General features: G+C 34.2%; 1 protein-coding gene across 8 annotated transcripts in view; it reads left to right on the top strand.

The window, feature by feature from the left end:
* Positions 1–10,409: 10,409 nt before the first annotated feature.
* Positions 10,410–27,329, top strand: part of ptprc (protein tyrosine phosphatase receptor type C) — a 36,508-nt gene continuing 19,588 nt past the window's right edge. For 2 of the 8 annotated variants that reach the window (XM_077226651.1, XM_077226648.1), the window contains exons 1-6: positions 10,619–10,770; positions 10,859–10,953; positions 18,027–18,086; positions 19,888–19,947; positions 20,911–20,955; positions 21,390–21,446. In XM_077226651.1, coding sequence (XP_077082766.1) covers positions 10,899–10,953; positions 18,027–18,086; positions 19,888–19,947; positions 20,911–20,955; positions 21,390–21,446 — 277 coding nt within the window. In that variant the 5' untranslated portion in view covers positions 10,619–10,770; positions 10,859–10,898. Of the gene's footprint in view, positions 10,771–10,858; positions 10,954–18,026; positions 18,087–19,887; positions 19,948–20,910; positions 20,956–21,389; positions 21,447–21,865; positions 21,926–22,227; positions 22,303–24,725; positions 24,801–27,329 lie in introns of all 8 variants that reach the window. The other 6 variants (XM_077226647.1, XM_077226649.1, XM_077226654.1 and 3 more) reach the window with 6 other exon arrangements.

Raw genomic sequence — 27,329 nt, 5'->3', positions numbered from 1 at the left:
GGTGGGTAAATGTATGGACTTTTCAGATCTTTCGATCTAATGAACGAAATTGACATATGAATGTGACCGGAGCAAACTTGGGTCTTCAGTCGACAAAGTTTAAATCTCGTCTGGCTAGCGCGCTTCCAATAATGCTTAGGCATTAGGTCAGTAGGCGGAGAGTACACAATCTTTTGTGGCTGTTCGACCACATGAATGTTTACTCTACGAAAGCAATCCAGTCGAATGGGTTTTCGACTACCTGTGGAAGTGGTCGAAAGTGGACAAGCTCAAAACGTTTTAGACCCTGTTTACACCTGTATTTAGCGTTGTGCACTTGTGATTCGATCAACGAATGCACTTCTTAATACCTTGTAATGTATAATCGGGGCTGTAGTATTGCGTAAAAGTAAATACATTGATTATTATCAGTAATACACTATGATTAAATTCCTGATTCTGAATGGTTGTTGAAAATTTTAAGTTTCATGACTAGTTTTTCTGAATTGTAGCAATATCAATATTCACATCCATATCTGATACATGGAATTTCTAGAAAGTGTATGAATTACTTGCAATAGCTAAGAAAGAGTAATGTGTGTATGTTGTACTGCATGCTTGCTTTTGACAGACAGATTCCACCTTTACTAGAGAGAGAAATGGGGAAGAACTGAATGAGTAGAGCTGCCTTGTCAGAAGATATAGAAGATGAATTCCTCTGGAGAGTCCGCTAGCCTACCTGCTGTTTTGCTGTTGGGTCAGGAATATTATAGTGCAGCCCAGGAGAGCGCAATAGTATGTATATATTTAAAAATAGATGTATACATCAAAGTGCATTCAAGATGTTTGGAATCCCTTGTGGTGTATTCTTTTGCCTCTCATTCTTTATTTCACATTCAATTGCTCTTTCTTCATTTCTTTGGTCCTAGAAGATCTAGAAGTTGATGTTTGAATGCTTTGTTTGATTGCGCATCTTGATTAGCCCCACACATGAATAAGGTTTGTCGTTGTGCAGGGAATGATGGAGCTGACATGAATGTATCCTTTGATCTGGAATTTTAATGACTGCCTCGAGTTTTTGTTGAATGGTTTATCGAGGTATGCCGACAATGAGGTACTCTTGGTTTCCATGTCCAACTGATCAGGTATGTTCGTCCTATTTATCTGTGGTGCCTATTGCTTGTCTCAATGCACTACAGCTGTGTTAATGCTGGACCGAGGAACTCTCCAGCTTTGGACATTTCTTGGCCCTCGAAACTGTGCCTTGGCTACCTCCTTTGAAAATTCAACTCATTTTGGAGATACACAAGCCTCGACAGTCTGCTGATGAGATTCCAATTGCCTTGGGAACCAATATTTACACAATGTGATTGTGTTGAGCATTAATGTAATCTTGATTTAGCTTTATTTGTAATTAATTAATTTTCATGTGTGGTAACAGGTATATGCTACAAATGCTGTTGATAAAGCTTAGGTTATTGTAACGTATATAAGGAAGCTCTTTTGTTTATTAAGATCTGTTTGATCATTAAATATAACTTTTGATGCAAATATGAATAGCATCCACGCAATGCACAATATCAGAGTTTAGAGTGTTTTCGCCATCTTGTCATCAGTCAACATTTTTTCCTTCTGTTGGCATTTAACACCTGCTAATTTGTGTATATGAAGGGTAATTCACCCATGTTAAAATGTGCAAGCAAGTCTAGATACATGTCACTTTGACAGGTCTGTAGTTTTTTCTTTTCTTTTTTTCTTGTCCGTTTCATAGCATGTAGCCATTCAGAGGACAGAGGAAAGTGTTTTTAATGGCTCTTTATCATCATATCCTCCCTGATGAGAAACGGTGAAAGTTCATATATGTAATGTCACATTTATACTGCTCTGGCTGTGTGTGCAGGTGGAACAAGATAAAGACAAACACATCACACACAGCCCTCTGCCCTCTGGTGCATCATGGGAGAGGAGAGGGGCTTCAGGGCGCACCTCCGTCGCTTTAGGCTGTCCTTGTTAGGAAGCTGTCAATCAAAAAGAAGACCTGGCGAACTTGCCTCAGCATGTTGTAACCTTCTGGAAGAGAGAGAGAGATTGAGGAACGTGTATAATATATATTTCCTGAGGAAGCCGATTTAAGCACAGTGCTACTTAACAAGCACAGGCCTCAAGACGGGAAAACGTGGCTGATGACCTTTTAAAGGGCGAATGACGGGGTTCATGCCGACATGAAAAAAGCACAGGTCAACTTTTTCTCCTTAGTGGCAAACAGGCAAAATTAGTCAAGGTAAGTGAATAGGCACAGTCATGGATGCACACTGCCATCCAGTGGTGGAGAATGGAGCTTCATTAAATCATTTAGGCCTTTTTATATCTGGTATCAAAAGATTAAGTGAAGGGTCTAATATTTTGTTTGTTTGTTTTATTGTAGTTTATTAAAGGCAAATAGTACTGAAGACATTTTGTGCATGTATATATATGAGCTTTTGCAATTTTCTATTGGACTATACAGTTCTTTTTAAGGTGCATGCAAGTCAATGGTTGGTTGATTGACAGGTTATGGTGCATGGGTCGTATCAGGGCAAATTAAGGTGTACATTAATCTAAAGTAGTCACCTGCATTTTTGAATGCATCATAAAATTCATAAAATGCTCCTAGAGGCATGAAATGGATTTTTATTTTATTTTTGCCTTTGATGGCCTCATAGGATATGAGATGGTTGATGTTTTAGTTTATTTTTAACCTTTTTTTCTTCTATCAAAAAGTAAATGATCACTGTGAGGTAGTGTCATCCATCAGCTGACGCTGTCACGTGCAATCGCGGATTGCTGAATTAAATGTACGTTAAAAATAGGTGTTGAACAGCTGTATTGAAAAATGTAACAAAAATGTCTGAAATTGTCATCAGTATAGTTAGAAACAGATGTCCACATGCACAAACTTTTGTTCTTATACATTTTATTGAGTGAGGAAGTGAAACAACTCCTGTCCTCACGTCACCGTCCGTGTTCTTGTAAATGAACGAAACTTGAGCTCCTTTGGGGGGAAAAAAACCCTGCATGCAAATGGACGTCCAGACATTTTTAACAGATAATGTGGTAGGCCTATAAAACTAAAGACATTTCACACACAGTACACACACTCTCACATCTATTTCCTCATTTCTATGTACTAGTAAGGCCCAGTTAATAACACATAATCCACCACAACAAGATAAAAAATAGTTATTTTCACATGATATTTGCTTTTGGTTAATCTGAATTGTGTTTTGAATATGGAGATGTTTTGCTGCTTTTAATATGAAAGGAAATAGGAAATGTTCTGGATTTGATGCAGCGATGGTCCAAATAGTGAAATATATACTTGATAATATGGTAAGACATTTAAGATAAAATGTCTATGAAACGGGTATTAACAATGTTTACCAAGACACATCACTATTACTTTTGCTCATACTTAGGGAAATGGGTCTTCCGTTGTTTTTATTATTGTTTGAAAAATTACGACATTATATTCACCTCGACAGTTTGACCAATGCTTATTTAGGAAGCTAAAGTTCAGCTACTTGCTAAATGCATTGACCAGTGTTGGGAGTAACGCATTACAAGTAAGGCAAGCTATGTTATCAGATTACTTTTTTCAAGTACCTTGTATAGTAATACATTACTTTTAAATTTACAACAAAATATGGAGTTATTTTTTTCAAATAAGTAACTTAGGTTACTTTGTTTCTCAAAATGAATAAAAATGGTTAAATGCTAACTCAGTATATTATGCAAACTTTTAATAATTAAATGTTAACGCAAATATACTTTATGTATTTAACCTCACTTTATTAACCAATGTCTTTGCTGCTGATCTTTAATGAATTAACCATACCAATAATCAAAAATGACTTTAGATAAACATCACATTTGTGTTTCATTTCATTGTCTTTCATTTCATTTTGTTTCTTTTTTTTTTTTTTTTCTCATTTTTGAACTTTCTTCTCCTGCGTCATATTCGTCTTCAATCCAGAACGACAGCACAGCTGAAGGTTTGTGTGAGCTGCACCCTCTTCTGTAAAGGTATGAATTTGCATTTCCTTCAGTCCGAGGCTTATTCATTTCACTTTTGGTATGAAAGGGCTTTTACATTTGCCAAAAATAGAACTTTTTTTTTTTGCTATCAAAAAACAAACAAACTAGTCCAGCCCAAGCAAATACAGAATCAGGCACGTAAAACTGCACCCTCATTAATGAAAACTGCTATAACCGTTGAATAATTACTCGGAGTAATGAGTAAATTCGAGAAAACGTAATGCTAAAGTAACACAATGCATCTCTCTCCATAAAAAAGTAACTAACACAATTGGTTACTTTTTCTAGGGAGTAACACAATATTGTAATGCATTACTTTTAAAAGTAACTTTCGTCAACACTGTCATTGACTTTCTCCTACATTGAAATATGTTTCGAAGTAAAATACATGACTACATTAATGACTATTTTATGGCGTTGCAATGTATAATGAAGTATATAAATACAGTAGATTAATGTCTTAATGCAACAGTCATTTTGCTCCGTTTCTCCATTAGTTTTCATATGATACAATATTTTATATTTGATTAAAAAAATATACATATATTCCATGACTGTCATATTTCTTCTTTTGATAGAAGTAATCTGTATCGCTATTTGCTGTCTTTATGGCGCTCAGGTTTTGTGGGCGTCCCAGCATGCGTTTCACCCCTCGTCATGACCTCCATTCTCCACCTGACCTCATAAGGATGCCAGCTGCATTGCCAGGAACCTCCAGATGTCTTTGGTAGGTAAGAAATGAAGGTAGGTCCCCCCCCAGCTGACAACATAAAGATGTCCTCATAAGGGAGTCATCGTCTGTGGGATCAAATAGCTGTTTTAGATGAACAACTGAACACTTTCTCTATCTACAGTGGAAATCCAGAGATTTCACCATGGAGAAGTAAAGCAAAGAGGAAGAGTGCATGGTTTGTGTAATTTTGTGGGGTGTTTCTCAGGCCGGCCCCTCACGCTTATACTGCAACTGCAGCACACTCAGGTCACGCCTCTTTATTTTCACATACTTAAATGCTTCGTAGTTTAAAAATAGCAGATTTAATCAGCTGCCGACACATCAGTGATCAGGAATCTGTGATTCTTTATATAAGAATAGATCATCAGCTGAACAATACAATGGGGAACTATATATATTTATTATATATTACATATTAAAATAGTGTTTTTTAATATAATTAAATGTATATATTCATATGAATTAATTTCATATATCTACACCACACACTAAGGTTTCATAGACAGGGCTTAGACTAGGCCAGGATTAGGCCTTAGTTCAATTAGGACATTTAAGTAGCTTTCATAAACGTGCCTTAGAAAGAAAAAAACACATTACTGGTGTGAATCTTGAGACAAAACAATGGCACTGACATATTTTAAGATGTTTCAGTACAAGTCGCTTTCAGTTAAAATAGTTCAAGCATGCATTGTAGTCTGGGACTAGCTTAAGCATTGTCTGTGAAACCAGAATTGGGAGTCTGCCATCGTATGCACATAACGCCATACCCCTGAGATGTTTATGCAAGCAGGCGGTACACCATTGTGTGGACCAGTGCCAGACAGCCATGAAACATGATAAATATGGTTGCAAGTGCAAAAAAGATTTCTTTCAGGTCAGAGGGCTGGTTCTGTCCTGAAGCAGTCCCTCCAAAGGTTGAAAGGTCTGAGAAAAACAGGGAATGGCAACCAGCAGAATTAATTGGTACATGTGTAATTATTTATCTGTCCACACAACAGCTTTCAGCCCAGGTTAGACCAATTTTGATCAAATGACACTTAGCTTAGCATGTGTGCTAAAGTAGCCTAGAATTGCAGTGTTCTTCTTGTGAATTTTACAGCTGAATATTAAGATTATTTCTGTCAGCAAGGCGCTCGCACCGAAAGCTAAACGATCTTAATATAGTATAAATAAAATAAAACTTAATAAAATATAGTTTGTTGTACAAAAAAAAGCTATGCTAAAATGTCTGCTAATGTTATATCAGTATTTCTGTTGAAACCCCAAAGTTATAAAGATTTGAACTAAACTTTGTTGTGTAACTAATCCTACATTGTTTGAGCAACAGACATGAATGATACCTCAAATCACACGGCTTGAGTAGAAATGCTAGTGCTTATCTTAGCAATCAGATTAGCTAATGATAAAATGCCTGAAAAATCCCATAGACTTGTACTTATTCATTGCCTGATTTAAAATCCCACAAAATGTATTTACGTCTGATATGTTATTCGTCCTTTAGTTTGTTAGTTTGACTGTAAAATGAAACATTACCTGTTCTTTATTTTTTCAGATTGCTTGCGTTTGGCAAACCAACAGTACGTTGTACTAGCTTAGCATACCGCTAACCTGCTAGTTTAAGTAGCCTATTTTTTATCAATAAATTAATTCTTGTAATGATGTGTGTTATGTTTTTATCCATATTAAATCCTAACTCCTCGCTAATTCTGCAGGATGCTAGTGAGATTTGCTACTCACGTTTTCTTCAGAAATGTACAAATACTTTTATTTTTAAACACACAATCACAACCACATTCAACAACCTTGACCTTCCAGGTGCTAGAATATGTTGCTGTAATGTGTCACTATTGCATTGTTTTTAGCAAGTACACAAAGTGGGTCGATAGGTAAAGTTTTCTTGCTTCACATCACAGTACAGAATTACTCATCGGCTATAGCAGTTTTCATAAATGAGGGTATAGTTTACGTGTCTGATTCTGTATTTGCTGGTGCAAAATTGCAAACATACTTTTGAGAGAGAGAAAATACAGACTTCCGGAAGTGGTTGATCACTCTTTGAGGCAGCCAACTACCCACTGCCTACTATTTGATTGTAGACAATGTCTGTTTGAGGTTTTATGCCTTGTTTTACACTTTCATAACCTATATTTTCTTCCATTTATCCAGATATAATGTGTGTTTTAGTTTTTAAAAAGCTAATTTCAAGTCATGAAACTCTTTAAAAAACTCTCCCTCATCAATGCAGATATATTTAGCCCATGAACATTCACACTATACTTGGTATCAATGACACAAGTTTTAGCAGGAAGTTGATTTTACAGTCTTCGGCACGCATCTTCTGAGCATCAAGTGATGTGAGCGACAAAAAAAGTGGAAGAAATTATTCGTTTTGCCTATGGTTTCTCTTAAAGTATTATAGAGAAGTAAAGAAATGAGGAATTCACACACACATGTAATTCCCGCTGTGCTTTAGATGCATTGTATTAGATTTGGTTTAAAAAAATCTCTTGAATCCTGATCTTGAATAATCAATCTCTTTGATAATCGGTCCCTCAGATATTCGAAGTTCATTTCTGGTATCTGTTCGTACAGTCAGTAGGTTGTCATTTTGAGTTTTCATCTTTGCACGTCTCTGTGCTACTTCCTCAAACAGGCGGGAAACCAAAAAATAGAGGAGAGAAAAAAAGAACAGGCAAGGAAGTGGTATCTTGCAGCGCTGCCTACATGTAGAGGGCTTGGAAAGTGAGAAATAGTCAAGAAGCAACGCTGCTTAAGTTTTGTAAGCCACGTGAGAGTAGAAAATGTTTGAGTTGGATGTCACCATTTAGTCCTTAATGTTTACCGAGGATAAAATATCAGTATCACAATGTTTAATTTAACTTTTTTTGTATACATGAGGCATGTTTTGTTCGAAAGTGTCACTTTCAAATCTGTCAAACAGTTTAGTTTGGTATTTTAAGCATCCAGTCATTGCATAAATGATGTTCGTCATACAAAGAGATCTTAAAATACAATATGTGCATTGCATTTATCCTATCATAGGGTACAAACGGCTAAAGGAACCACAGCTTTAGCCATGACTGTATTCACAGTATGGCTTCCAGTACCGTATTGTTTTTTATAAAATGGCTGCAGCGTGATAAAACTATTAAAGACACAAAGTGACAGCAAAATGTTATTTAAGGCAACAATGGTCAAATATATAATACTTGGTATTACGCAACGAGCAGGCAAAGTCACATAACTGGTTTTGGAGTTTAAGTTACTTTTTCGGACCATAAGTCAGATTCTCAGTACTGCAGTTATCATAAAGGTCACAGGCACATTAAAAAAGACCAGAGTGTTTGCTAATTCCTGCCTCGCTCACAGATCATTAGTTTGTTAAAAACTGGAAGTTGATGTTTGAATGTTTTGTTGAATATTTGCTTTTATTTGGTCCCCTTCACGTCCATGCTACACTTTAGGATCTCACTGATACCAAAATGTGTTATTTAATCACTACTTTATCCCATATTCTGTAATGTTCCTTGGTGTAATTTGTCTTCCAAAAAATTTACAAGGCACTGCCCCTAGAGAAAATGCCCTTTTTTTGGTACAGTATGTTCACTAATGTTATTAGCTGGCCTTAGTGTACATCCCAATACCTATGGTACGCTCACATGACAAAGTTGTAGGGCCTACTAAAAATGGAAACATTTTTCCTTTGTGTTTTTCTGTTAACAGACGAAAACGATCCTCATTCACACGGATCCGTAAAAACTAATAACACTGCATTATTCATGCCAGGTCTGTAGTTGTCACTTTGTAAAGAAACACTACGCACCTATAGGCTGAACACGTAATACACATGCGCATGATGTCATTATTTTTACATATTTGCCGTTTTTCAAGTTTACATGGAGATGAAAATGGTATTGTTTTTAAAAACTAGCACTTTAAAACCCATTTTCAAGCCCGTAAAACAGTGTTGTCTTGTCGCCAAACGGCCAAAACCCATAAAAAGTTTTCCATTTTTAGTTGAAAACGTTGTGGTGTAAACAAGGGGCAACGGTTCTCTTCAAAAAAAAAAACTAACCATACCATTCTCCACCACGGTTCGGCACACACTTGCACCGCGGTTTATCTCAAATCTGATGACGCATCTATAATATTGTTTGTTGAAAATAACGCGTAAAACTGACAGTTTCTCTGTTTCTGTCGATGGATGCACATGCTTCCCAATAATACAACAGCGATAATCAAAAAAACGTGAACAAAACTGTCATTCTTTGTAAACTTTGTTCAATGCGAGTGCCGTTTGCTCAACATGACCAGTCATTTGCGTCATCATCATTTGTGTGTTGATAGCGCGCGAGCACAGCTGAGACCCGAACTGCACACGTTGTGTTTCAACTAAACTTATGTAAGCCTTTCCAATTTAAACATTCAAGAGCAAGACTTGAAAGAGAACTTGCTCGCGCGGTGATAAGGTGTGTTTGTGTGTGTGTGTGTGTGTGTGTGTGTGAGTGTGGGTGTGTGTGTGCACATTCGAAGCGTGCAAACCCTCATCTCAGACAGCGTGCAAATTTTGAGTCCTCTTTCAAGTCTTGTGCTTGAATGGACAAAATTCACACAAAAATTATGTCAATATGTCCGTGTTGATGAGTATCCTAGCAGTCTGTTATGCCTTAAGTGAACTTATTCAGCCGAGAAAGACAACACATTATGTAAGTATCAGTATTTTGGATCCGTTGTCTTAAAGTGACAGCGACCTATTATCCCTGCTGTCTGTTTTTAATGTTAATCAAACAACACAATACAAGGAAATCACTCACTGCTCTTGATTAAATAGTTTTTGTAAATTTAAAAAAGATTCATCTTTAATTGATCAAATATGCAGTTATTTTACATTTCACACAATTTATGTACCTGAAAACTTGAAAAGCACTTTATTTTATTTGTATCTTTGCTCTATTTTCTTTATTTGTGCTGTTGCTTGTAGTTACATTTTTTTTGTTCGTATTATTTGACAGTAGTCCTTTTTTCCTGAACATAGCACATACCGAACCATACCGAAACTGTGATACAAACCAAACCTTGAGCAATTTGAACTGTTGCACCCCTAGTGTAAACGGCCCACAGTGACGACCAATCAGAAGCCAGGATTTGTTTTTATTTATTTTATTTTTATTTACATATTTCTTTCAAATTTCTTTTAAAAGTTCTTATCATTTTAAAATGATAGCAAATAAATGCTTTATCTTGTATATTTTGTGTAATTCTTATACTTGTAATATATATGTTAGTTAGTTATTATTTTCTAAATAATATTTTATGTATAAACTAGTAAATAGAAACCCCGCACACATTCCAACTTGCAAAAATGGTCAAGTTATTCAGCAACATTTCGGCATCATCCTTCAAATGTCTGATGAAGGTCATGGAATTGAAACTTTGTTGAGATGTTGCTGATTTCTCTTTCCTAGCTTATGTTGGGCTTTAGTTATTGTCTTCGTCCTACATAAATATGGATAAATATAGAGTAAAATAAAGTATTTATAAAAAGTCACTAATACTGTGTCTGACTAATTTAATTCAGTATCTTTACTGAAAGATCTTTTTTTTTATCTCTTGTGTAACAATTACTGCTTCATTGAGGACATTTTGATTGTACCTACATTCGAGTGAAGGTGATTTTACTTCAAAATCCACATCTTTTGAGGATGCTGCTCACTTTGGAATGCAGGTCGTCAAAAGAAAAAGCAAAAATGAGATAATTCTCTCATTACCCATTTGAAGGACATGACACAGTACAAGGCGAGAGATGTGTGGCGTAGATGAAAATGCAACTTCCTGTTAAGAAAGGGCCTTAACGCAAAGCTGAAGGGGAGAGTGTCTCTGGCACTGCTCTGCTGTCTCAAGACCCAAAAAAACAGCTTACGGATTTTTTTTGAAGGTGAACACTCACCGGCAACAGGACCGACTGATTAGACGCATAAGAATACGTAAGATTACATGAAAACAGAGCAAGAGAGACCAGAAAGCCATTACGCATTCTAATGGTTAACCCAGATCTGTGTCTTTTTCAAATAGGACATATGGTGTCTTAGAAGAGGCGTTTGAACCCTCGGATATGGCGAGATATTTTGCACTAGGACCCTTGGTTTTGGTCCTATGCTTGGCCCTATGTAAGTACAAAATTCTATAAGTATTTATATTTAGCCATATATATTTTTTACTGGAGAATTTGTGTTTATATGGTGTGTTATACTATATATATGTATATATAATTGATATATATTGTAATACTTTGTTTATTATTTTTACTGCTGTATTTTGTATTTGGCATTTTGTGACTGATTTTGTGAATTAATGGTGTGGATTCATTTGTAGTTTGGCCGTGTTTCTGCCGTGTTTCTGTGTTTGGCCGTTGTTGTGTAATATTACATCTCTCTGGATAGTAAATATAGTTTACTGAATCTTATTTACCATCACTAGTCATTAGTTTAAGTACTGAATTTAAAATGAATTGGTGAACGAGTGTGTCTTCGAATCTTGACGGATGTCAATGATGATTCAATCTTAGTGTGTGTACATGCAGGACAAACAATTTTACTGTCTGAGCCCTCAATTTATTTGAAGTATTTTTATCTGGAATTATTATCAGTGTTATTTTTCTGTTCTGAGAATCGCTGTCATCGTTGACCAAGAAGAAGGGGAATTCTCGAGAAGTTGTTGCTTTGTCAAGCGTCAGAGTGGAGGCGAGGTATTGCAAAAGAGCACTTTGCAAAATGTAAAGGGTAAAGGACCTGATAAAGGAGCTGTCAAAGATCAGGTTGTTTTGGGCGTGTCCCCTCGAGCTTGCTTGAGGTTCTGCTAGATGTGAACGATGCAGAGGCCGAGCTGTCAGTCAATCAGCCCTGCTTTCATAAGCCACATTTTGATGGGTGTTGTTGACAATCTATTTGTTATTTTATTGAGTTCTGTTCTGCTGTCTTAAAAGTAAAGGCTCTTGGGGTTGTTCTTGTGAAGAACCATTTTTGACATTCTTGAGTTGAGTTCTTTGGGATTCTTTGTGGGGACATTGCATCGTGCTGTAAAACCCTTTTTGTTTCCAATGGAAACTTGTATTTTTGAGTAACACTATTTGGTACACTTTATTTTAAGGTGTCATTGTTACAGTGTAATTATATATTTAAGTACTGAGTAATATTAAGCAACTACATGTACTTACTATAGGGTTAGGGTAGGATTAGGATTTAGTTGAGGGTTAGTTACATGTAATTATGCATGATTTACTGTTTTTACTATTGTAAGTACATGTAACATATGTAACAAGGACACTGTAAAATAAAGTGTTACAGTGACCTTGTTACATGTTACTATTGTAATAACGTAATTACATACAACTAACCCTAAACCAAACCCTAATCCTAATCATAACGCAAGTACATGTAGTTAATTAATATTAATCAGTACTTAATGTATAATTACACTGTAACAATGACACCTTAATATAAAGTGTAATCTATTTTTGTACATTTAGTAAAATAATGTAATACAATATATGTACATTTAGTAATTGTAAATAATATATATTTTTATAATATTTTCATTAATCTAAATTAAGTAAATTAATATGAGATTCCTATCCATATAATATGATAAGGGTTACTTAGTAAATTACACTTTATTGAAATTATAAAAAAAAAATAATGTAAATTTTATAATTTTGTTAATATAATTGTAATAATATTTATAATATTTCATTAGAATATAATTCACTAAGCAAATTCATATTTTATGCGGTTCCTAGCCGAATAATATTATATATATATATATATAAATAATGCAAAATCTAGATTAGAAGGATAGGAATGTTCCTTAGTAAATTACATTTTATTGAAAATATAATTATATTATATTTTTTCATCGGACTCTCGTTTGGGTGTCACATTGCGTGATGTTCTTGAACATGATGCTGCACAGGCCTCTTACCACTTCCTTGTTCCATTTTGAGCCGGTTTCTATGCCTCGTAAATTTGCCGGCTAAAATGGTGCTCGCGAGACTTACTGAAGTCTTACTGAGCTGCATCTAAAATGTCTTTTGACTATATATAAAAGTATTGTGGGTTGAGACCGGATGAGAATCCTTGTGACTGCACTGTACATGCAAATCGCATAGAAAAGGAAGCCAGAGATCGGAAGATGGGCCTATATGTGAGATTGAGGCCAAAGAGTCAATGCTCAGGGGAATATTCATGAAATGAGTATTTGATATTGCTTTTTTGGCTTGTTTGGATGTCTTTATTAGTCTGTAGTTTTATTTAAAGGGTTAGCTCATCTGAAAATGAAAATTCTGTCATTATTTACTCATCCTCATGTCGTTCCAAACATGTATGACTTACTTTCTTCTGTGGAACGCAAAAGAAGATATTTAGCAGAATGTTCATGCTGCACCTTTCCATACAGTGAATGTTAATGGTGACCAAAGGCTGTTAAAGGGGTAGTTCACCAAAAAAAAAAAATCTTCAAAATTTACTAACTCTTATGTTGTTCCAAACCTGTATGAATTTCTTTCTTCGGCTGAACACAAAGGAAAATATTTTAAAGAATGTTGGTAACCAAACAGTTGATGGACAGATTTATTTTTATTTTTGGGTGCACTATCCCTTTAAGCATCAAAATGACTAAATGCATCATAAAAGTAGTTCATACTGCTATAGTCATACAATAGTTTTGTGTGAGGTACAGACCAAAATTTAAGTCTTAAAGGAATTAAATCCACATACAAATCTCTTAAGACTTTGAATATGCTATGTGTGTCCTATTGACTAGGTTAAATTGACTTTTACTGTATGATGCTTTTTTTGTCATTTCCATCATACAGTAAAAATCCAATATATCATATTTGTTGTCTGCAAACAAACAAAATAACATTACAGATTTAGAATGACATGAATGTGAGTAAATGATGACAGAATTATATTTCTTTGTGTGCGAAATATCTCTTTAATCAATAGTAATATGATTGATGCAAAACTGATTTATGGATTTTTTTTTAATCATGGATGTTACTGTATACGGTCCAATTTTTTGTGAGACACCCTCAAAATATAGTAGCATCTAATTGAACTTTTCTAATTTATTTAAAAAAATGTAATATGACCACCTGTCTCCTTTGTTACACATAAAAAGTCATTCAAAGGGGCAAATCAGGTCAAATGAACTCCTTCAGATATCAACTGCACATATCGTGTGAAACCACAGAGGTAACAATTAAATAATTGTTCCAGCATTTCCTTCTCAGCATCTCGCATTAGAATTACTCGTATAGCTTTTTAACAAGTCCAATTTCTACAGCTTTCATGCCTGTTTACAGACTGTAAAAAAAAAAAAGTCGCTGCCTTAAGTATAATCAACTTGAATGTTCAAGTTATTTCAACTTAAATTGCATTAAACTGACTTGTCAGACATTAAGTGCACTGTATCGTCAAAACACGATTTACTTGTCATTGAATCAGTGTTGACTTCAAATCTGCATCTCATTAATGAGTCCGTTAAAGGCTTCCGTTTAAAGCCATATAGACTCTGCATGCTTGAACTCTGCGGTAAATTTGACCAAATGTGCCACCTCCATTATTTTTGTTTGTGGCGACGGCGTGGCTTTATTTGTCAGAAAGGTAAAAAAAAAATGGGAGAGGTTTTTTTCTCCTTTTCTTTTTTTTTTACAAACCACCAATTATTCAGAAAACGATTTTTTTCTTGAATGCATTTTTAAATATATTATCATAGGTAAAAGATGCACGTTTTTTTTAACCCTGTTTCTTTAACTCACTCAAATTTTGATGTCTTATAAGATGGGAGATGCATGTCGCAACTTTGGTGTTAAAGTTAAAATAGCATACAACTTAAGTCTGATATGTCTGGAGAAAACTAGTAAGGACTTTCATGGTATGTCCCGTAGCTTTATGGCCTTTAGTTTTTACCAATTCTTCCAAAATATCAACACACAAAAAATATAAACTTCAGTAAAATGAATAATAATACACTTGCTGCCTCATTTATTTTTTTAAATAAATAAAAAATCATTTTGAACTAGTGGTGCCTGCAGTGTTAAATGCACACTTATTGTAACAAGCCAAAACGATGAAATGTGTGTATATATAACTGAAAAACATCTTTTACAATATTGGTGAAAGAATTTTAAAGTTTTAAAAGGAATTATTTGAATTTTTATAGTCTAAACGTGTGGATTATTGGGCCTTAAATTGTTTTAAAACCCATGCTTATCGCCATTATTACTAAATCTACTTGATATACATTGTTTTAAAAGTCCATGTTTGTGGATGTAGTGCAGTTTGTAGGTTTCCATAACTCTTTAAAAACAGGTTAAATATCATCTTGCAGGAAATGTAGGTTCATGCAGACTTCCCTACGATCACTGTTATCTGTTCGACAAGGCAGTCAAAATGAAAATATAACGTTTTTAAAAGGAATCCTCTGAAAAACGAGATAGATAAAGCAGCGCATTTAAAGTCATTATTCTCATGCTGTCATGTTCCATGTAATGGGTGGACCTGCTAGAACAGCCACGCTTTAAATGCACACACCTCGAGTTGTGAACCAAGTCGTGCAAAACCACATCCGGCAAAGAAAATAAGTGTAATTTACTGACGATTCAATGAGTATAAACGCCAGTTAAACGTTAAGGAAAGATATTAGGAAGTTTTTCAGAATGCTAAAAGTGATACATCTTGGTTATCTTAGGGTTGCAAATCACCAAATCAATAGTATATCTTGGCCTTGCATTAGATGAATGCATTGATGATTGATGAATGCATTGATGATTGATGAATGGCAATACCTATTTAGTAGACTTGCAATGTAGTCAAAGCTCTTGTGTAAAAGAAAGCGAGTTGCATAGAAAAATTAGCATGTCTATAGATATCTTATTATCTAAAGCACTGAAGCACGGGTACATTTGAGCCCTCCCCCTTCCGCATACGTTCTGTATATGAGTGACACGACCGTACATTGGCTAACAGAATAAAAAAGAAAGCAAAGTGCCTGAGCCTTGAGAAGGGGGAAGGTTTTTTTCAAGCTACAGGAAGCTGTGGTTGAGAAACTGAAATAGTTTGTGTGCGCCCTGCGTTTCCATGGTAACCAGGTCGCGACACATACAGACCATTGCTAGTAACTCCCTTCCCTTTTTCTGACCAAAGCCAATGGTTTTACACAGTACCAGTCTTTCACTCGGTTTCAAACAATTCAACTTCTTGAATATAATGTGTGAGTGTTTCTGTGTGCGATAGTTGACTTGTTTCTGAATTAAACAGCTTTTTTTTCTTTGTTTGGTTACACTTTATTTTGATGGTCCCATATCTTTTATAGTTAACATTGACGGCCGTGCCCCAAATCAAACATTTTATAGTATTGTGGTGCAAATTCTTCTCTCAAAATGGCTAATGCTAAAGCTAATATCATAGTTAATAAATTTGAGAAAACCTATTATCAAGCAAGATATTCATCAATAGAGATTTAATTTGAAAGTGCACGGCTTGCTAGAAGCTTCTTTGACCTTTTGTGTAAATTTGTAGTTCTTTCCTGTAGTGGATTATCTAAAATGAACTTGCTTTTCCCTTTAGACACAAGCCCCTCACCCACACGCATTCCTGAAGTCAAAATCTCAGAAGTAAAAGGTAATGTTCGTTCTATTTTGACAGACTCTCTTGCCGTCAGTGACGAGAAAGGATGTACAACATGATGAAAAGGAAAATTACAAAATTAAAATCTCCTTTAAAACACGGGGCAAATTTGTCTTGAAATTTAGACAATTTCTACAGAAAAAAAGTAATAACTTTAGAAATGTGAAGTTATTACTTTTTTTCTGTAGAAATTGTCTAAATTTCAAGACAAATTTCCTACGTGTTAAAGTCGCCTAGATTTTAATTTTGTAATTTTCCATTTCATAATGTTGTACATTACTCGTCACTGATTGCAAGAGAGACTGTCAAAATAGAATGAACATTACCTCTTACTTCAACTACACCACTTAAAAATGTGTTTTATGTATTTTAATAAATACATTTTATACATTAATATGTAAATATTACATTTTTAACAAATATCAAACTATTTTTCTACTTATACTTTCCATATCTTTTTGTTGATATTGAAGGTTGTGTGGCAGATCAAAAATTTTGTTTTGGTGCAGATTCATCTGTAATTTAATATAGCTAAATATATTACTATAAAAATATTTAAAGTGTAACTTGGGCAATAAAATGTTGCCCAAGTTGACTATGTTAAAATGTTAAAATGTTTAAAATGTTGACTACAAACGCAGAGGTTTTTCATATTTTCTGTTGTGGTGTTCTCTGAGTATTTGCGAGTCTTTGCTGCCTTTAGCCACTGCCTACAACTCTCTGGATCCTTCACTGGAAACCGAAAGTAACTCCCGCTAAACGTTCAGTCTTTGAGTACATGCACCTGGGAACAATACAAGTCGACACCATTATGACTTAAAGTTTGCTAGGAAGTATTTCCTACTAAAGCAAGGTGGTATTTGACTCTGGTAAGAGTATCCATGGCAGACTGGTATCAGACTGCTATCAGACTGCTATCAGACTGCTATCAGACTGCTATCAGACTGGTAGGAGTGGTTTTAGATGACAACAGTGCAAAGGGGAAGACACCTTTTTTTTAACCTTTCTATGAATAGGTAACCAAGCCCTTTAGTAAATATACTCTATCATTCAAAAGTTTTGGACCAAATTATGGCATACTTGCTGAATAAAAATACCAGTGTCTGTAGTTCACTGGTTCAATTAATAAAAATGCACAAAAAAAATGGTAAATGGACTGCATTTATATAACGCTTTAACAGACCCAATGGCCACCAAAGCGCTTTTACATGTTGCCTCACATTCACTCATTCACACACCGGCGGCGGTGTCAGCCATGCAAGGCGTCATCCAGCTCGTCGGGAGCAGCTGGGGTTAGGTGTCTTGCTCATGGACACCTCGACACTTGGTCAGGTGGAACCGGGGATTGAACCACCTACCTTTCGGTTTGTAGACAACCTACATGAACCACTGAGCCAGTACCGCCCCGAATGAATGTAACCTACTTATTTGTGTAATTTAGCTTGTTGTGTTTAATATTATATTTGGTTTATTAATCTTGTTTAAAATCTGTCAACTTAATGCATAAGAACTGTTTTTGGATTTAGTTTAAGCTATATGATTATGTTAAATAGGTTCTACAGACCCACCCACCAACAACAAACCAACACAACCCGCTTCTGGCTCACCTACAGGTAACCATGGCAACACCCATCATCACAGCAGACACACACTTCAGCATTACATCTCTCTATCAATCAGTTTCACTCATGACCTCTGACCTCCATCCTTCTATCATTCTGCATTGCAATCTCACCACCACTTGCGTCATCATCCTGGTTTACAGTAACTGCTGTCATGGATTAGTGTAATGGGCAATGTTATTTTTTATAACATTGCTAATCTAACTACATTGGATTTTTGAAATTTCATAATACGTATATAGTACTGACGAGTAAGGATGTACAACATGATAAAAAAAGGAAAATTGCCAAATTAAATATACTTTAACACAAATGGTAAATTTATCTTGAAATTTAGACCATTTCTACAGAAAAAAAGTAATAACTTTAGAAATGTGAAGTTATTACTTTTTTTCTGTAGGAATTGTCTAAATTTCAAGACAAATTTCCCAATGTGGTAAAGTCGCCTAGATTTTAATTTTGTAATTTTCCATTTCATAATGTTGTACATTACTCGTCACTGATTGCAAGAGAGACTGTCAAAATAGAATGAACATTACCTTTTTACATTTTACATTACATTTTTAGCAAATATCAAACTATTTTTCTTTCTTGGGCCATATCTTTTTGTTGACATTGAAGGTTGTGTGGCAGATCAAAAATTTTGTTTTGGTGCAGATTCATCTGTAATTTAATATAGCTAAATCTATTACTATTACAATATTTAAAGTGTAACTTGGGCAATGTTTACTCATTCTCTGCCTGGTCCAAAAATCTCACGTTTATTTGTCAGCAAAAGTCGACCGGGTAACGCAAAACGCTTCAGGGCTTTCGTGAAAACTACTGATTATACTTTCGCTTTTTTTTCCAAATTTTTGTATCCCCGCCCACGGACAGTAGCTGGGTCGACAGAGGGTTATTAACAGAACAGCTATTGTAAGAGTAGGTTTATCGCTGTAAATTTGATCGTACTACTTTGTCTACTCACAGCATTATTGTAAAAATGTCCCACTGTGGCAGCAGTTTTCTGACCTGTATGTGGCAGTGTTTTGCTTTGGGGGGGGGGGGGGGGGGGGGGGTGGGGGTTGGCTAGAACTCTCAGAACGGCAGATTCATTCAGTTTTTCCTCTCCGTTTGGCCTAAAATCATCCAGTTTAAAATGTTGACTACAAACGCAGAGGTTTTTCAGATTTTCTGTGAGTATTTGCGAGTCTTTGCTGCCTTTAGCCACTGCCTACAACTCTCTGGATCCTTCACTGGAAACCGAAAGTAACTCCCGCTAAACGTTCAGTCTTTGAGTACATGCACCTGGGAACAATACAAGTCGACACCATTATGACTTAAAGTTTGCTAGGAAGTATTTCCTACTAAAGCAAGGTGGTATTTGACTCTGGTAAGAGTATCCATGGCAGACTGCTATCAGACTGCTATCAGACTGCTATCAGACTGGTAGGAGTGGTTTTGGATGCCAACAATGCAAAGGGGAAGACAACAGCCTTTTTGATTTAATTTTTTTTTTTTTACCTTTCTACTGAATAGACAGCCAAGCCCTTTAGTAAATATACTCTATCATTCAAAAATTTAGGACAAAATTATGGCATACTTGCTGAATAAAAATACCAGTTTATTTAGTTCACTGGTTCAATTAATAAAAATGCAACAACAAAAAAGTAATGTAGCCTACTTATTTCTGTAATTTAGCTTGTTGTGTTTAATATTATATTTGGTTTATTAATCTTGTTTAAAATCTGTCAACTTAATGCATAAGAACTGTTTTTGGATTTAGTTTAAGCTATATGATTATGTTAAATAGGTTCTACAGACCCACCCACCAACAACAAACCAACACAACCCGCTTCTGGCTCACCTACAGGTAACCATGGCAACACCCATCATCACAGCAGACACACACTTCAGCATTACATCTCTCTATCAATCAGTTTCACTCATGACCTCTGACCTCCATCCTTCTATCATTCTGCATTGCAATCTCACCACCACTTGCGTCATCATCCTGGTTTACAGTAACTGCAGTCATGGATTAGTGTAATGGGCAATGTTATTTTTTATAACATTGCTAATCTAACTACATTTGTTTTTGAAATTGAATTATACGTATATAGTACTGGTAACAGATGTTTCGTGTTTGGTGAGGTAATGTGGGTAGGTAGCTGCACATCATGGTGTAGTTTCAGTGCAATCACCCTTTGAGTCCTTGAAATAATTAAAGTAATTAAGTTCAGTTGCATAATGCGATTCTGATTCAGTTAATTAATAAAGTTTCATCTCACACTTTCCACAGCTTCAGCAGAAGGTATGTGTCACTTTTTACCCATGCTATTTCTGTTATGCTAGTGATGTGTGTGTGTGTGTGTGTGTGTGTGTGTGTGTGTGTGTGTGTGTGTGTGTGTGTGTGTGTGTGTGTGTTTCTTTTAATTGAGCTGTGCTTTTGGGTAAGACAATAGATATATGAGAACTTGAAATGCTGAGATATATTTCCATAGTGTCAATCCATCATTTATTACAGTCAGAAAAGAGGGGATGCTGCAATGTATATTATAAGCATGTAAACCTATTGTAAGAGATGTCCAAACTAAAATCAGGAGCCTTTAAACGAGCATAATGGGGGCACATTAATTAGCATCTGAAATTATTTTCATTAGAGAAAAGTTGTATTATAGAAAAGTATATTTTCAAATTATAGAAATGTTTAAGCATAATTTCTCTTATATCTATACATTCCTCTGTAATAGTACCTGATTTGAACTTCAGAAATATATATGATGTTCTTGCATATTCTTGCATATTCTTTCATGGTGTCAATCCATCATTACAGTCACTCTCACCACTTCATCAAACCCACCTGCATCTACCCCAAAAGGTAAAGCTGACATGCACCTCATCCTGCATTATTATTATTCTCTCATGCACAATCTCTCACTCTCCATCTTCCCATCATGCCGTGTTACAAGCAAACCATCAGTGGGAAAGAGTTTTTTTATTACTTTTATTATCTGAGACCAAAGCAAACCCATTTAGGCTACGCAGGCTTCACATTTAAAATCCTGCAATACAGTAATATTGATCATTTATTTTTGGTAATCAAAAATCCAGTTCCTGTGTTAAAATAAGCATTTGTTTCATTCATTCATTACCATAATATAATATGTATTTGGTAATACCAAAATCTGTCCTTGGAACATTCCCGCACTCTACAACTGACCTACAGGTTACATGAAGGTGACTATAGGTGGTCTTCCAATGATCGTAGATCCCAGACGGGATGACCTAAAATGATCTTGCTTTTCCCTTTAGCCATAGACCCCTCACCCACACCCATGAATTCAGAAACCACAAAATCTGGCGATAAAGGTAATGATTATCTTCTTTTTTGAAGTACTCTCTTGCAGTAAGTGTTTTATAGTCATTCGCAAGTAAGAATTTTCAAGGTGACGAAATCAGAAATCTTATTATATTATATTATTTGGAAGGTAAAAATACATTATATATAAAACAATTAATCACAGATATATATTATAGTACCTTTTATTGTTGACATGCAACCAATAAAGTTATGGTATTTTTGTGCAAATTCATATAATTTAATATCGCTAAGCCTTGTACAATATTTAATGTCATATATCAATTAAATAAAATTTAGTTCTTTGTAATGTTTTTAATATTTCATTAATGTTGATATTAAATTGTTTCATAATTTATTTCATATTTTTTTATTCATATCTGTACATAATTGTAACATTTTATTTGATTAAATGATCATTATCATTTAGAGTCCGGTTCTTTCACATCAATCTCACCCTCACTCACCTCCTCACAACAACAAACCACAGGTAACATGCGGTTAACATTGTATTTCATGTTTTTTTTTCATATAAATATTAAGAAAAAGTATTTATAAGATTTAATTTGATTAAAATATCATAATCATAAAGGGGCCAGTTCTACACTGAAATCGACTCTCACATCAATCTCACCCTCACTCACCTCCTCACAACAACAAACCACACCTCCTCACAACAACAAACCACAGGTAACATGCGTTTAACATTGTATTTCATGTTTTTTTTTCATATAAATATTAAGAAAAAGTATTTATAAGATTTAATTTGATTAAAATATCATAATCATAAAGGGGCCAGTTCTACACTGAAATCGACTCTCACATCAATCTCACCCTCACTCACCTCCTCACAACAACAAACCACAGGTAACATGCGGTTAACATTGTATTTCATGTTTTTTTTCATATAAATATAAAAAAAAGTATTTATAAGATTTAATTTGATTAAAATATCATAATCATAAAGGGGCCAGTTCTCCACTGAAATCGACTCTCACATCAATCTCACCCTCACTCACCTCCTCACAACAACATACCACAGGTAAAATGCGGTTAACATTGTATTTCATGTTTTTTTTCATATAAATATAAAAAAAAGTATTTATAAGATTTAATTTGATTAAAATATCATAATCATAAAGGGGCCAGTTCTCCACTGAAATCGACTCTCACATCAATCTCACCCTCACTCACCTCCTCACAACAACAAACCACAGGTAACATGCGGTTAACATTGTATTTCATGTTTTTTTTCATATAAATATAAAAAAAAGTATTTATAAGATTTAATTTGATTAAAATATCATAATCATAAAGGGGCCAGTTCTACACTGAAATCGACTCTCACATCAATCTCACCCTCACTCACCTCCTCACAACAACATACCACAGGTAACATGCGTTTAACATTGTATTTCATGTTTTTTTTTCATATAAATATTAAAAAAAAGTATTTATAAGATTTAATTTGATTAAAATATCATAATCATAAAGGGGCCGGTTCTCCACTGAAATCGACTCTCACATCAATCTCACCCTCACTCACCTCCTCACAACAACATACCACAGGTAACATGCGTTTAACATTGTATTTCATGTTTTTTTTTCATATGTATATTAAAAAAAAGTATTAATAAGATTTAATTTGATCAAAATATCATAATCATAAAGGGGCCAGTTCTACACTGAAATCGACTCTCACATCAATCTCACCCTCACTCACCTCCTCGCAACAACAAACCACAGGTAACTTGCGTTTAAACATTGTATTTTGTGTTTTTATTAATATTCGTAAAAAAAAGTATTTATAAGATTTAATTTGATTAAAATATCATAATCATAAAGGGGCCAGTTCTCCACTGAAATCGACTCTCACATCAATCTCACCCTCACTCACCTCCTCACAACAACAAACCACAGGTAACATGCGTTTAACATTGTATTTCGTGTTTTTTTTTCATATATATATATATATATATATATAAAAAAGTATTTATAAGATTTAATTTGAATAAAATATCATAATCATAAAGGGGCCAGTTCTACACTGAAATTGACTCTCACATCAATCTCACCCTCACTCACCTCCTCACAACAACAAACCACAGGTAACATGCGTTTAACATTGTATTCATGTTTTTTTTTTCATATATATATATATATATATATATAAAAGTATTTATAAGATTTAATTTGAATAAAATATCATAATCATAAAGGGGCCAGTTCTCCACTGAAATCGACTCTCACATCAATCTCACCCTCACTCACCTCCTCACAACAACAAACCACAGGTAACATGCGGTTAACATTGTATTTTGTGTTTTTATTAATATTCGTAAAAAAAAGTATTTATAAGATTTAATTTGATTAAAATATCATAATCATAAAGGGGCCAGTTCTACACTGAAATCGACTCTCACATCAGTCTCACCCTCACTCACCTCCTCGCAACAACAAACCACAGGTAACTTGCGTTTAACATTGTATTTTGTGTTTTTATTAATATTTGTAAAAAAAAGTATTTATAAGATTTAATTTGATTAAAATATCATAATCATAAAGGGGCCAGTTCTACACTGAAATCGACTCCCACATCAATCTCACCCTCACTCACCTCCTCACAACAACAAACCACAGGTAACATGCGTTTAACATTGTATTTCGTGTTTTTTTTCATATATATATATATATATATATATATAAAAAAAGTATTTATAAGATTTAATTTGAATAAAATATCATAATCATAAAGGGGCCAGTTCTACACTGAAATTGACTCTCACATCAATCTCACCCTCACTCACCTCCTCACAACAACAAACCACAGGTAACATGCGTTTAACATTGTATTTCATGTTTTTTTTTTCATATATATATATATTTATATATAAAAAAGTATTTATAAGATTTAATTTGAATAAAATATCATAATCATAAAGGGGCCAGTTCTCCACTGAAATCGACTCTCACATCAATCTCACCCTCACTCACCTCCTCACAACAACAAACCACAGGTAACATGCGGTTAACATTGTATTTTGTGTTTTTATTAATATTTGTAAAAAAAATATTTATAAGATTTAATTTGATTAAAATATCATAATCATAAAGGGGCCAGTTCTCCACTGAAATCGACTCTCACATCAATCTCACCCTCACTCACCTCCTCACAACAACAAACCACAGGTAACATGTGTTTAACATTGTATTTCATGTTTTTTTTTCATATAAATATAAAAAAAAGTATTTATAAGATTTAATTTGATTAAAATATCATAATCATAAAGGGGCCAGTTCTACACTGAAATCGACTCTCACATCAATCTCACCCTCACTCACCTCCTCACAACAACAAACCACAGGTAACATGCGTTTAACATTGTATTTCATGTTTTTTTTTCATATAAATATAAAAAAAAGTATTTATAAGATTTAATTTGATTAAAATATCATAATCATAAAGGGGCCAGTTCTACACTGAAATCGACTCTCACATCAATCTCACCCTCACTCACCTCCTCACAACAACAAACCACAGGTAACATGCGTTTAACATTGTATTTCATGTTTTTTTTTCATATAAATATAAAAAAAAGTATTTATAAGATTTAATTTGATTAAAATATCATAATCATAAAGGGGCCAGTTCTACACTGAAATCGACTCTCACATCAATCTCACCCTCACTCACCTCCTCACAACAACAAACCACAGGTAACATGCGTTTAACATTGTATTTCATGTTTTTTTTTCATATAAATATAAAAAAAAAGTATTTATAAGATTTAATTTGATTAAAATATCATAATCATAAAGGGGCCAGTTCTACACTGAAATCGACTCTCACATCAATCTCACCCTCACTCACCTCCTCACAACAACAAACCACAGGTAACATGCGTTTAACATTGTATTTCATGTTTTTTTTTTCATATAAATATAAAAAAAAAGTATTTATAAGATTTAATTTGATTAAAATATCATAATCATAAAGGGGCCAGTTCTACACTGAAATCGACTCTCACATCAATCTCACCCTCACTCACCTCCTCACAACAACAAACCACAGGTAACATGCGGTTAACATTGTATTTCATGTTTTTTTTTCATATAAATATTAAAAAAAAGTATTTATAAGATTTAATTTGATTAAAATATCATAATCATAAAGGGGCCGGTTCTCCACTGAAATCGACTCTCACATCAATCTCACCCTCACTCACCTCCTCACAACAACAAACCACAGGTAACATGCGTTTAACATTGTATTTCATGTTTTTTTTTCATATAAATATAAAAAAAAAGTATTTATAAGATTTAATTTGATTAAAATATCATAATCATAAAGGGGCCAGTTCTACACTGAAATCGACTCTCACATCAATCTCACCCTCACTCACCTCCTCACAACAACAAACCACAGGTAACATGCGTTTAACATTGTATTTCATGTTTTTTTTTCATATAAATATAAAAAAAAAGTATTTATAAGATTTAATTTGATTAAAATATCATAATCATAAAGGGGCCAGTTCTACACTGAAATCGACTCTCACATCAATCTCACCCTCACTCACCTCCTCACAACAACAAACCACAGGTAACATGCGGTTAACATTGTATTTCATGTTTTTTTTTCATATAAATATTAAAAAAAAGTATTTATAAGATTTAATTTGATTAAAATATCATAATCATAAAGGGGCCGGTTCTCCACTGAAATCGACTCTCACATCAATCTCACCCTCACTCACCTCCTCGCAACAACAAACCACAGGTAACATGCGTTTAACATTGTATTTTGTGTTTTTATTAATATTCGTAAAAAAAAGTATTTATAAGATTTAATTTGATTAAAATATCATAATCATAAAAGGGGCCAGTTCTACACTGAAATCGACTCTCACATCAATCTCACCCTCACTCACCTCCTCACAACAACAAACCACAGGTAACATGCGTTTAACATTGTATTTCATGTTTTTTTTCATATAAATATAAAAAAAAAGTATTTATAAGATTTAATTTGATTAAAATATCATAATCATAAAGGGGCCAGTTCTACACTGAAATTGACTCTCACATCAATCTCACCCTCACTCACCTCCTCACAACAACAAACCACAGGTAACATGCGTTTAAAATTGTATTTCATGTTTTTTTTTCATATAAATATAAAAAAAAAGTATTTATAAGATTTAATTTGATTAAAATATCATAATCATAAAGGGGCCAGTTCTACACTGAAATCGACTCTCACATCAATCTCACCCTCACTCACCTCCTCACAACAACAAACCACAGGTAACTTGCGTTTAACATTGTATTTTGTGTTTTTATTAATATTTGTAAAAAAAAGTATTTATAAGATTTAATTTGATTAAAATATCATAATCATAAAGGGGCCAGTTCTACACTGAAATCGACTCTCACATCAATCTCACCCTCACTCACCTCCTCACAACAACAAACCACAGGTAACATGCGTTTAACATTGTATTTCATGTTTTTTTTTCATATAAATATAAAAAAAAAGTATTTATAAGATTTAATTTGATTAAAATATCATAATCATAAAGGAGCCAGTTCTACACTGAAATCGACTCTCACATCAATCTCACCCTCACTCACCTCCTCACAACAACAAACCACAGGTAACATGCGTTTAACATTGTATTTTGTGTTTTTATTAATATTTGTAAAAAAAGTATTTATAAGATTTAATTTGATTAAAATATCATAATCATAAAGGGGCCAGTTCTACACTGAAATCGACTCTCACATCAATCTCACCCTCACTCACCTCCTCACAACAACAAACCACAGGTAACTTGCGTTTAACATTGTATTTTGTGTTTTTATTAATATTTGTAAAAAAAAGTATTTATAAG

Source organism: Siphateles boraxobius, unplaced genomic scaffold, assembly GCF_051911475.1.
Source record: "Siphateles boraxobius isolate OS27281-9 unplaced genomic scaffold, OSU_SipBor_1 13, whole genome shotgun sequence".
Taxonomy (NCBI): domain Eukaryota; kingdom Metazoa; phylum Chordata; class Actinopteri; order Cypriniformes; family Leuciscidae; genus Siphateles; species Siphateles boraxobius.
The sequence above is the reverse complement of the archived record's forward strand: the minus strand, read 5'-3'. Positions and strand labels throughout refer to the sequence as shown.